The sequence below is a fragment of the Ailuropoda melanoleuca genome, chromosome 12 (assembly GCF_002007445.2).
Source record: "Ailuropoda melanoleuca isolate Jingjing chromosome 12, ASM200744v2, whole genome shotgun sequence".
In the NCBI taxonomy this organism is placed as follows: domain Eukaryota; kingdom Metazoa; phylum Chordata; class Mammalia; order Carnivora; family Ursidae; genus Ailuropoda; species Ailuropoda melanoleuca.
Window position 1 is genome coordinate 47,552,596 of NC_048229.1, and position 12,752 is coordinate 47,565,347.

The window sequence follows — 12,752 nt, forward strand, 5'->3', positions numbered from 1 at the left end:
AATTCCAGACAAAGGAGTGTGGATTTATTCACTAGGCTCTGGGAAGCAATGGAGGGTTTAGGAGGAATTGTATATAGACTATGATCTAGATTTCTGATTCTTTAGAAGGGGCACCTGCCTAGAATATTATTTTTTGTCTCCATGACTTCAGGTCTAGAATTGTCAGTACCTGTTTTTAAAATCTACTTGTCAAAAAACAGTAAGGAAAAGAAATAAGTTGATGCAGTAAGAAATGACCCTTAGAGGCTCTGCAGTGTTTTGTTTTTAATTTCCCTTCCCTGCTTATTCACAGAATACTAGCAAATCTGTACGTTCTCTAGAGAAATAATTTGAGAGACTTTTATTAATTTTGAGTCTCGTCCTTCCTGTATCCCCTTCTGAAATCTTGAATGTGCTGACTCCTTATTGTAATATGACAGTGTTTATTGTATTTGGTTCCAGTGCCTCGGTCACCCTCTCTGGATGTAAGGCATTCCCACGATATTTGTAAGGCTTCCTTGTCTTTTCAAAGGTCGCTCTATTTACTCTGTCCTACTTTATACAGTCATGTGGTGAAACTGAGGCCTGCTCTGCGGATCGGCTTTGTGCCCATCCTAAGATAACTGTTGCTGTAACACTCACCATTTGATCAGTTTCTTGTAGGCAGACACCCTTTTATGTTTTCACAAACAGGATCTGCTTTATGCATGGCTTAGGCAATAAGATTGTAATTAAAATTAGTAAATTGCTGCTTAAAATAAAGTTTTGCTGACTTTGTAAAAAAAAAAAAAGTCACTGTTTCCAGTTTGACAAACACATTTGTTTTTATTTATGCCACCCTCTAGATCTGTCATAATTATGTAGATGATTCTTGTTCAGATACGATAAAGGAGCCTCTGACATTTTAATGCACAACAAAATATCTGGCTGAACTTGGTTATACCAGTTAATATATATAGGATGAACACAGTTTTATTCAAAAGATACTGTTGACCCCAAATCTTACTATAAATAATAACAAACTATTGCCTCTAAAATAAAAGAATTTGGATTTTTTTTTTTTTTTTGGTCTGCATTTTGAGTGGCCCTTTGAACCAATTCTGATTTTCTTCATAAAGGTGATGATGATGTTTTAACCAGCCCTGGGACAACCATTTCAGTGTGTAAAAAGGTGCTTGTGTTGGGGGTGGGTAGGGCGGATACTCTGAGAAACTATGAAAAGCATAGGAATTAAATTCTTAAGCTCCTTCGGACATTCTGGAATCCCGAAAAGTAAGAGTTATGATCATTGTTTAAGTATTATGTTTCTCAGTTTCACTAAATGGTAAAAACTACATTCTTCCAATGTCATGGGACACTTACAGCCAGAATTAAATAGAAAATAAAAATTGGATCTGATAACTCTTGGTTATATCATAGAGCTTTTTAAATATATAGTACCTCTTTGCTATATTACTGTGATAACTCAATGACTTTTTCCCAGTCCTAAATTTTGATTTCTAGGTGGTGCTGCTCTTGCCTCCTGACATCTTGTCGTTAACTTGCTGCTTGCTTTCTATAGGCGCACTTATGTTGGCAGTATGCCTGGTCGTATAATCAATGGCTTGAAGACTGTTGGAGTTAATAATCCAGTGTTCCTATTAGATGAGGTTGACAAACTAGGAAAAAGTCTACAGGGTGATCCCGCAGCAGCTCTGCTTGAGGTAAGATTTAGAAGATTCCCTGTCTTTGGTCACACCTGAAGAGTACGCATGAGAGCAGATAATAGCAGTCAGTAGCGTATACGTTAGTGTGGGTTTAGTCGTGGGGAAAAGTGTGATACGGGCTAAAATCTGAAACAAATTAATATTTGAGTTAAAATGTCTTTAGAGATTTCTTCTTCTTTCTCTAGTAATCCCCTCATTTCTTTTTGTTTTTATCAAATACTTCAAATTTTATACAGGCTTTTTGTTTAGAGACCCGTAGTTCTACAAGGTTATTATAAAAAAAACAGGAAACAAGTCTTCTCCCTGGGGCCCCCCATGTCCACTTCTACCTGTTGACCTCTTTAACTTTTAGTTTAATTAACTGTCCACTGTCAGAATAGCATGACTGTATTGCTGCTTCTTGATTATACAGTTTCTGGCATCATCTGTTGATTCTTCTCTATAAGAGATGAGGATTTTGCTTGCCTTCTTCCCTCCACCCCCACTATGTTGTTTTTTATACCGCCGATCTCCCAGTCTAAATTGTATCCTGATTTTGTTAAGTCATTGTCAAATACTTAAATTATTATAAGTATGTAAGTGTTTTTCACAGCTCAGCCATGTGGTAAACTATGATCACTTTTCTTTTCCTGTCCTCCTTTTGTTTTGCTGCACATTAAAAAAAAAAAAAATCTTTGTAGAGCTAATGGTTGTCTTGTTTCTTCTGCTTGCTTCCAGCAGTTGTCTGCGTCTCCTTTCAAGACTTATAGACACTGTGGGGGCACCTGGGTGGCACAGTTGGTTAAGTGTCCAGCTCTTGATTTCAGCTCAGGTCATGATCTCAGGGGGGTGAGATCAAGCCTTGCATTGGGCTCCATGCTCAGTGCAGAGTCTGCTTGAGTTTCTCTCTCCTCCTCCCTCTGCCCCTCCCCCTGCTCCCGAGTATGCACTCTCTTTCAAATAAATAAAATCTTAAAAAAAAAAGAAAAAAAAAAAGACTTGCAGACACTTTAAACATTCGTCAGTTTGATCTCCTTCATGCCTCCAGCCTGAGCTAGTTCTCCACATCTGGTACCTAGCTCTCTTGCTAGGATCTCCCTTCACTTCCCACCATGTTGGATTTCCTATTTCCTGTATTCCATGTCTTCCTCATTCTTGCTTTATTCTCTCATTTTCTTGGTGTTAATCTACCAGTAGCTTCCTAAGAAAGCTTGCATGGGTGGGTTAGGGTTTGCATATCTGAAAATGTCTTTATGTTTCCCTCATGCTTGATTGGTAGTTTGCATTCTGGTTGGACATAATTTTCCTGCAATATTTTAAAGACATTGCTCCATTGTTTTCCAGTTTCCTGTGTTACTGTTGATTAGACTGAGGCCTTCAGGTCCTGTCTTTTGTGACTTGTTTTAGTCTCTGAAAACTTTCAGGATCCTCTCTTTATCTCAGTGTTCTGAAATTTTACAGTAATTTGCCTTGGCATGGGTCCCTCGCTCGCTCTCTCTCTTTTTTTTTTTTCATTTTTGCTGATGCTTTGAAGATTCTTTGAATTGGAAAATCCTGTCCTTTATTTCTTTAAAATTTTCTTGAATTTTAATGATAATTTTTTTTTCATTTTTTGGGAATTGCTATTAATTGGATGTGAAATCTTTAATTTTCTAATCTTTTCTGTTACTCATATCTTTTGTTTTTTTGCTATACTTTTTATGAAGACTTCCTTAACTTTATCTGTTAGTCCTGTGAGTTTATTATTTCAAAGAACTTTTTCTTAATTTCTCTGCTTGTTCTTTTTATAGTGTCTTGTTCTTGTTACATAAATGTAATATGTCCTCTTTGTGAGAAAGATACTAATAGATATTTTTTTTCCTTTTCTTTAAGCTGCTTTAATCTGTTTGTTACATATTTTTTCTCTTTTATATTGGAGTCGTCCGTTAGATGTCTTAATTTTTGTTTGTTCGTATTTAATAGTGAGGAACAGAAATGCTGATTGGCAGCTATGTGCATCTGAGGAGGGTTTATTGACTGAGTTTCACAGTGGGGTCAGCTGGGCTGTTTGATTGAGGAACCTCAGGTCTTTTGAGGTTGGTTGAATTTCTCAGAGAGGACTCAAGTCCCTTGCCTTTAGAATGAAGGCTGGGCTGCCAACTTCCTGGGAACCAAGGAAGGGGGGAGAAGGGGAGGGTGGCAGCTGTCACTGCATTCAGCATCCCAGATGTATGCATTCACCTGAACTGTTGCTTTCAGTAGAGTACATACTCTACTCAGCTGTTCCCCGGGGTCACTTGGGCAGGGAGTGACTATTTTAAGTTCTTAGGAAAATAAACCTCCAGTATTTTGCTGGGATGGGGGAAGGGATCTGGGACCTGGCTGCTTCATAAACTCACTTTAGCCAGTCCTCATTTTACTACCTCTGCCCCCCCAACCCTTACTGTGATTTAAATAAAATATTAATATTCAAACTGATTTATAAAATTGAGGGAGAACTTGCTTTGTGAAAATTTGGGTTTTTTCTTGTTTATTTTCTTGCTTTGAGTTCCCTCTGGCTTCCTGTTCCTTTTCTGTTTTTGTAATCTTCTTAGAACAGGATGACCCTGGGACGTGTCGTGTAAGCAGGGAGACTGTACATTCTGGTTTGCCTGGGACAGTCCCATTTTAAACCTAATTATCAATTGCGCTCTCTTTTAGTCTCAAAGTGGATCCTGTTTGGACAATAAAAAGTACAGTTGCTGTACTTAAAAGCCACAGAACTTGGAGATAAGAGTTTTGTTGGGTTTTGCCTGTTTTTATTGTAACTGGTTTACTCATCAGTGCTACAAACAATAAAATAGTGAACATTATTGAAGAGTTTAGTGGTTTCTTAGCCGATAACTTTAGACTTTCAGTTTAATTTACATTGCGGCATTTTTCAGATGATCTGACAGATTCTCTCATATAACAATAACACAGTTATTGTTACCCTGTTGAAAAGAATTTGAGCATAATCCCTGATACTTCAGTTTCTCAACATACTGTGTGAACATCCTGGAACAAATCCAGCAAAGACAACTTCACGAGTGGTAGGAGATGAATAAGCCCCCTGTCTGTTATACAGTATATTTTAGGTCTTCACCTAGTGTTTTATAGCGATGCAGTAACCTTTGTTGAATTGGGTTGATCTTTGATAACAAGCAGCTGGCATAGTGATATTTTCTTGTCTGATAGAAACTGGTACTCACTTTCTTAGCAATTGATTTATTAATATTCCAAATAAAAGTATTAAAGCCTCGAATGATACTTCAAAGTAAATGCTCCCTGGGGCCACATACTTACCACTGTAGTTGAGTTGTTAAGTAGCATCAGTTCCTTATAGACTGGGGTTCTATAGAGTGAAGCAAAATACATGTACAGAAGAAATAAGCATCTTGGTACTTGACTTCCTTCTCCCTCCCACTTGCCCCAGTGGGTAAGAAACCTCTTACAACTTCATGGGTTGTCGAAACAATTAAATGATATATATGTAAAAGTGCTCTGGAAACTGTTAAGTACTCTACAGATGGTATTTTAATTTAATATCCACTGACATTTCTTCTGTGTCCTTTTTGAAAACCACTTGCTGTTTCCATCACCTTTAGACCCACCTAAATGAAAAAAAGAACAAATTACTCAACACCTTATATTTAAAGTAGAATATTACAGAGAGTCTGGAGTATCCAAGATATGGCTTTTTATCTTTCCACATAGAAAACCTACTTTTTACTGAAATGACTTCTAGGTATCATTTATAAAATACATTTGTACAAGATTACCTTATAGCTAATTTATATTAGAACAATATATATTAGATATAAAGAACGTAATAGAGTGGTTACTCCAAGTAAACTAAATATACTTGTTCTGCCTATAGATTCTCCTCACCCTCATATTTATTCACAAAGGAGATGCCTATTTCCAGGTACTATTGTCAGCAAAGGAATATTTACTCAAAATTTAGAGAGCCTCTTTTGAAAATTTATGAGAATATAAAAACAGATTCAACTGATAAAAAAAATGTTGGTAGACAGAACTTGGATAAGTCTGTTGTTGAATAGTAATAAAATGTCAGATACAAGGGAAGTCTTTTTATGTAATTACTAAACTCAAGAAAATTATAGAATCAGGTAGATGCAATCGTATTTGTAATTGATGCAAGATTCAGACTTTGTTATAAAACATAAGAACATTTCTGAAATACACATTTGTGTGAATGGGCTAACAAAATGCATAGATACTTTACCAATTTTCTATATAAACAATATTTACAGTTCTGAATAATATATGGTAACCCCAAAGTAGAAAAGCCACTAATCTACACATAGTAAACTTTTTTTTAACTGAAGTCCCTATTTAATTAGAATTACATCCTTTTAGTACTTAGATCAAGTTGTGTATATTTACCACTTGGATACAACAGACACAGGATCTTCTAAACTCTACAACTATTGTCAAAGAATGTCAGAGGAGAGGGATTTGGGAATCATCTAATCCAGCTCCATCCTTTTATTAATGAAAAATGTGAGGTTCTGGATGTTACCTTAATTTTTTATCTCCTCACAGGCTATATTTACAATATAAATTCTAAGATCTGGCAGAGTAAAAAAATGCCTTAAATACTGATACTATGAGAGAGGTGTAAGTGAAGATACATTTTTCCCCTTTCATTTCTTCTCCACTATCTCTGTACTGCAATTGAATGATCAAACTAAGCCCCATTAGGGAAACTAGGACCTGCTAATCATTACTTTTCAGTGCTGGCAAATGCTGTCACCAGTGCCCAAGCACACTTGTGGGTTACACAAAAATGTCTTTATATCTTTGTTACCACTTTTCTTTTTATACCCTGTTCCCATTTTTTGTCGTCTTTCCCCTATTACCTGCTCACTCCTCCCCAGCACACACACATGCACAAGCTGCCACTTGACTATCCACTGCCCTCCAGCCTTCAGCTATATTCTCAACCAAAATTGCTATTTCTCATTTCTATCCTATTTTGCACTCCCATTATTAGAGTTTGATAGTGATTAGGTTGTGTGGCTAAATTTACATGAAAATTAATTTTGTAGTGGGATGGGGGAATTATTGTTATGAACTTGTGACTATGTAATCTTCAAGACCTTCTTTTCCTCTCCCGCCGTCCTCTGGGATGCTCTATGAGGGGACCATTAGACCAGTGGCCCAAATCCTGACTGTGTGTTTCGGCAAGGACACACTACTGGATTTGATAGTAAAATAAGAAAAGGAAAGGAAAAAACACTTGAAAGAAGTAGAGATAGTTAATTATTGAGAAATAGTAATTTGACTAATAAATTAAGAAATAATGGTGAGTTGGGTTTAGTCTTTATATCCCAGGTATTCAGGAGCAAGCACCTCTCAAAATATCCCGTTCACTTGGGGGAAATATTTATCAGTGTTTAATAGATTATATATTCTTATTTTTTATATGAAGAATAGGCAATATTTATAAAATTTAGAGGACCTTCTTTTATATTGATGACTCTCTTTTGCCAGAAATAAATGAAAAACTTTGACTGTTCTACAAAATGTATGATCAACTTTGGGCGATTTAACTCAGAAGGAGAAATAGGCATTCAGAGTGAGATGTAAACTGATTGCCACTGATTAAACCAAAGCAGCAGACCCTATTTAAAAATTAATGACTTAAATTTACTTTTTTACAGTAGTGAGGTATAATTACATATAGAAGGTGGGTATATTTAAAATGTACAGTTTGATTAATTTTGATATGTGTGTAAATCATGAAACCATAAGTATAATCAAAGTATTAAACAGAATTTCCACTTCTGGAACAAAAAATTCACTACAGGGCATCAGCAGATTAGAACTGGCAGAACAATCGGTGAATTTGAAGCAATTGATAGAGATGATGCAGTCCAAAGAACAGGAAAACAAAATGACTAAAATGAGCAAGGAAATGTGGGATACTGTTAAGCAAAACAATCTATGCGTAATTGAGCAGGACAGGGAGTTGGGAGCAGAAAAATTTGGGGGGGAATAATGGATGAAAACTTACCAAATTCGATGAAAAACATAAATCTACACATTTGTGGAGCTCAGTGAATTTCCATATAGGATAAGCACAGAGAAATCCATAGATAAGGTAGTAAAAATTCTAAAAGAGAAAACTGAAAACAGCAAGAGAAAAACAACAGGTAAATCAATTAACATTTTGATCAACATTTGGATTTTTCAAGTGTTTGGCTATTACAAATAAAGCTACTGTGAATACTTGGGTACAAGTCTTGTATGGACCTATATTTCTATTTTTCTTTGATAAATACCTAGGAGTGGATGCTTGGTGAAAAGGTAGGTGTTTTATTAGTATTTCATATAATCAGCTTTTAGTTTACTTTTTGATACCACCTGGAAGTCTTTAATATTCAGTAGGCTTTTTTGAATTATTGTCTAACTTGTGTTGGGCCTTTTGTCGTCTTATTGTTTTCTGTCCCCCTTTTCAAGGAGTCCTAGTTATTTCCTTTGAATTAGATCATTAACTCTATGGACAGTTTGTTAGTTCAAAAGGCATGTATCCTGTTTTTTATACTACTTGTGATACGTCTAAGTCAAAAATCACACATCTCATTTTCTCTGATTATCAGTATCATACATGAAATAGGATATATTGTCCCTGCCTTTATTGAATCAGAATGAAGTAATGCACGCTGATCTACCACATCCTCATCTCACTACCTGGTTACTTGAAGTGATTTCATTTTTTTACATTCTCTTTATCAGAACCCATTTTCCACTTTTATATCATTTCCTTTTTTAAATTAANCCCCCCCCCCCCCCCCCCCCCCCGTTTTTAGCAGTTTTAGGTTTACAGCACAATTGAATGGAAAGTACCAGGAGTCCCATATAACTTCTTACCCTCCCTCCCCCACTTTTCCCTTTTATTAACATGTTTCATTCGTGTGGTACATTTGTCACAGTTGATGAACCATTATTAATACGTTGTTCAAACTGGAGTTCATAGCTTACATCAGGGTTCACTTTGTGTTGTACGTTCTGTGGGTTTTGATAACTGTATAATGACACATATCTACCAATACAGGATCATACAGAATACTTTCATTGCCCTAAAAATCCCATGTGTTCCACTTATTCATTCTTCCCTTCCCCTCCTCAAGCCCCTGGCAATCACTGCTCTTCTTACTGTCTCCATAGTTTTGCCTTTTCCAGAATGTCATATAGTTGGAATTCTGCAGTCCGTAGTCTTTTCACTTAGTAATATGCATTTAAGATTTTTTCTTTTTTTTTTTTTTTTGTGGCTTTGTAGTTCATTTCTTCTTACCACTAAATAACACTCCATTGTATAGATGTGCCATGGTTTGTTTATCCATTTATCTATTGAAGGCCAGCTTAGTTCCTTCCAGGTTTTGTCAATTATGAATAAAGCCACTACAAACATTTGTATGCAGGTTTTTGTGTGGACATAAGTTTTCAGCTCACTTAGGTAAATACCAGGGAGTACAATTGCTGACCACAGGTAAGAGCATGTTTAATTTTGTAAGAAACTATCAAACTGTCTTCCGGAGTGGCTGTACCATTTGCATTCCCACCAGCAGTGAATGACAGTTTCTGTTGCTCCACATCCTCACCAGCATTTGGTGTATGCAGTGTTTTGGATTTTACTATTTTAATAGGTATGCAGTAGTATCGCATTGCTTTTGTATTCTTTTTTGTAAATGTATTTACCACTGTTTTGGTTTTTTTTTAGTAACAGATTTACTGAGACATAATTCACATGCCATAAGATTCATCCCTTTAAATAAGTTTGCAATTCTGTGGTTTTTTAATATATTCATTGCTCATGTACCCATTAATAGCCATTCTCCATCCTCCCTCCTACAAGCACCTGGCAACCACTAATTTCTTACCCTCCCTCCCCCAGTTTTCTCTTTTATTTTTTTTTAATATTTTGTTTATTTATTTGACAGAGACAGCCAGCGAGAGAGGGAACACAAGCAGGGGGAGTGGGAGAGGAAGAAGCAGGCTCCCAGCAGAGGAGCCTGATGTGGGGCTCGATCTCAGAACACCGGGATCATGCCCTGAGCCAAAGGCAGACGCTTAATGACTGTGCCACCCAGGCGCCCCCCCAGTTTTCCCTTTTATTAATATTTTGCATTAGTGTGGTACATTTGTTACATATTCAGCAGTTGATGGACATTTGGGTTGTTCCCACCTTTAGTTATTATGTATAATGCTGCTATAATCATTCTTGTACAAGTTTGTGTGGAGACATAGGTTTTCAGTTCTCTTGGGTTTTCAGTTGTCTGGGAGTGGAGTTGCTGGATCATATGGAAATTCTGTGTTTAATATTTTGAGAAACCCTCAGACTATCTTCCAGAGTGGCTGCACCATTTTACTATTTCAGTAACAATGTTAGAGAGTTGTAATTTCTCTACATCCACATCGACTCTTGTTACTGTCTCTCGTTTTTATTTTAGCCATCCATTTGTTTTAATAGGTGCAAAGCCATAGTTTATTGTGGTTTTGATTACTTCCCGAGTTACTAATAACATTGAGCGTCTTTTCATGTGTTTATTGGCCATTTGTATATCTTTTTTTTTAAATAGCTCTTTTTCTTTTTTTTTTTAAAGATTTTATTTATTTATTCGACAGAGATAGAGACAGCCAGTGAGAGGGAACACAAGCAGGGGGAGCGGGAGAGGAAGAAGCACTCTCNAGCGGGAGAGGAAGAAGCAGTCTCAGCGGAGGAGCCTGATGTGGGGCTCGATCCCATAACGCCGGGATCACGCCCTGAGCCGAAGTCAGATGCTTAACCGCTGTGCCACCCAGGCACCCCCATTTGTATATCTTCTTTATAGAACTATCTTTTCAAATCCTTTGCCCATTTTTAACCGGATTGTCTTTTTCTCATTAAGTTCTTTACGTATTCTTGATACAAGTCCCTTCTCAGGTACATGATTTGCAAATATTTCCATCAGTCTTGTGGGTTTTCTTTTCACCTTTTTGATGGTGTTCTTTAAAGCACAGAATTTTTTAATTTTGATAGTCTAATTTATTTGTGTTTTTATTTTATCATTTGTGATTTTGGTGATATATCTAAGAAATCATCAAGGTCATGGGAATTTATTCTTACATTTTCTTCTAAGAGTTTTACAGTTTTAGTTCTTACATTTAGGTCTACAATTCATTTTGACCTAATGTTTGTATGTGGTATAAGACATAGGGATCCAACTTCATTCTTTTTCATGTGGATATCTAGTTATCCCAAATACCAGTTATTAAAGAGTTTTCTTACTCTGTGGAATGGTGTTGTCACCCTTGTTGAAAAATCAGTTGACTGTAAATGCAGTTTATTTCTGGACTCCCAGCTCTAGTTCATTGATCTGGGTTTCCATCCTTGCGCCAGTACTACATAATCTTTAATTTTGTAGAGGGTTTTGAAATCAGGAAGTGTAAATCCTCCAGATTTGTCCTTCTTTTTCAAGATTGTTAGCCGTTCTGGGTCCTTCCTTATGAATTTTAGGATCAGCTTGTCACTTTCTACAAAAAAGGCAACTGGATTTTGATAGGGATTGCTCTGAATCTGCAGATCATTTTAGGGAGTATTGCCATAGCAATAATAGTAATTCTTCCAATCCATGAACATAGGAGTCTTTCTGTTTATTTAGGTCTTCTTTAATTTATTTCAACAATGTTTTGTGGTGTGTTTTTTTAATTTTTATTTTTTTTGTTTAAATTCAATTAATTAACATATAGTGTATTATTAGTTTCAGAGGGTAGAGTTCAGTGATTCATCAGTTGTATGTAACACCCAGTGCTCATTACATCATGTGCCTTCCTCAATGCCCATCACCCAGTTACCCCATCCCCCCACCCCCTGCCCTCCAACAACCCTGTTTGTTTCCTATGATTAAGAGTCTCTTATGGTTAGTCTCCCGCTCTGATTTCATCATTTTATTTTTCCCTCCTTTCCCCTATGCTCCTCTGTTTTGTTTCTTAAAGTGGTTTTTGAATATATAAATCTTACAGTCCTTTTGTTAAGCTTATTCTTAAATCTTTTATTCTTTTTTATACTATTGGAAGTTGTTTTTTTCATGTCTTTTTCAAATTGTTTGTAGCTTGGGTAAAGAAATACAATTGATTTTTGTATATTGGTCTTGTATGCTGTAACCTTTCAGAACCTGTTTATTAGTTCTGGTAGTTTTTTCAGTGGATTCCTTAGGCTTTCCCGTGTCCAAGGTCATATAATATACAAATAGAGATACATTTACTTCTTTCCAGTTTTAATACCTGGATACATTTTTTTTTTCCTACTTGCCCTGGCTAGCACCTCCAGTATGATGTTGAATAGAAATGGCAAGATCTGTTCAGATTTTCTGTTACTTCTTGATAGAAATTACTTTGAATAGTTTGTGTTTTTCTAGGAATTTTTCCATTTCATTTAGGTTACTGAATTTGTTGGCATACAGTTGTTCATAGTATACTCATGTATTTTTTATTTCTATAAGGTTGATAGTAATATGGCCGGATTCATTCCTGTTATTAGTAATTTGTGTACTCTTCCTGCTTTCCTTAGTCAGTATGGCTAAATGTTTGTCGATTTTGTTGAACTATTCAAAGAGCCAGGTTTTGATGTATTGATTTTCTCAGTTGCTTTTGTCTTTACTGTTTTGTTTATTTACTCTCTAATTTTATTATATCCTTCCTTCTGCTTTCTTTGTGTTCAGTTTGCCGTTCTTTTTCTAGTTTCTTAAGGTGGAAAGTTAGGTTATTGGTTTGAATTTTTTTAATATATGCTTTTGCAGCTGTGAATATCCTTATAAGCACCACTTAACTGCATATCAACTTTTAGTAAGTTACATTTTTGTTTTTATTCATCTCAAAATATTTTCCAACACCCCTTGTGATTTCTTTTTGACCCTTTGGTTATTTAGGGTGTAATTTCATATTTTTGTGAATTTCCAGTTTTTTTCCGTACTCATTTCTGATTTCATCACATTGTGGCCAAAGATTGTACTTTGTGTGATTTCAGTTCTTTGAAATTTCGATGTTTATTTAATGGCCTTGTTTATGCTCTGTCGTGGAGAA

The 12,752-nt window shown here is 35.9% G+C and overlaps 1 protein-coding gene across 1 annotated transcript in view; it reads left to right on the forward strand.

Annotated features, from left to right (window-relative positions):
* LONP2 (lon peptidase 2, peroxisomal) overlaps positions 1 to 12,752 on the forward strand; it is a 100,576-nt gene that overhangs the window by 36,375 nt on the left and 51,449 nt on the right. Inside the window, 1 exon segment of the mRNA XM_034638963.1 lies at positions 1,541 to 1,682. Within this exon segment, the coding sequence (XP_034494854.1) occupies positions 1,541 to 1,682 (142 nt within the window).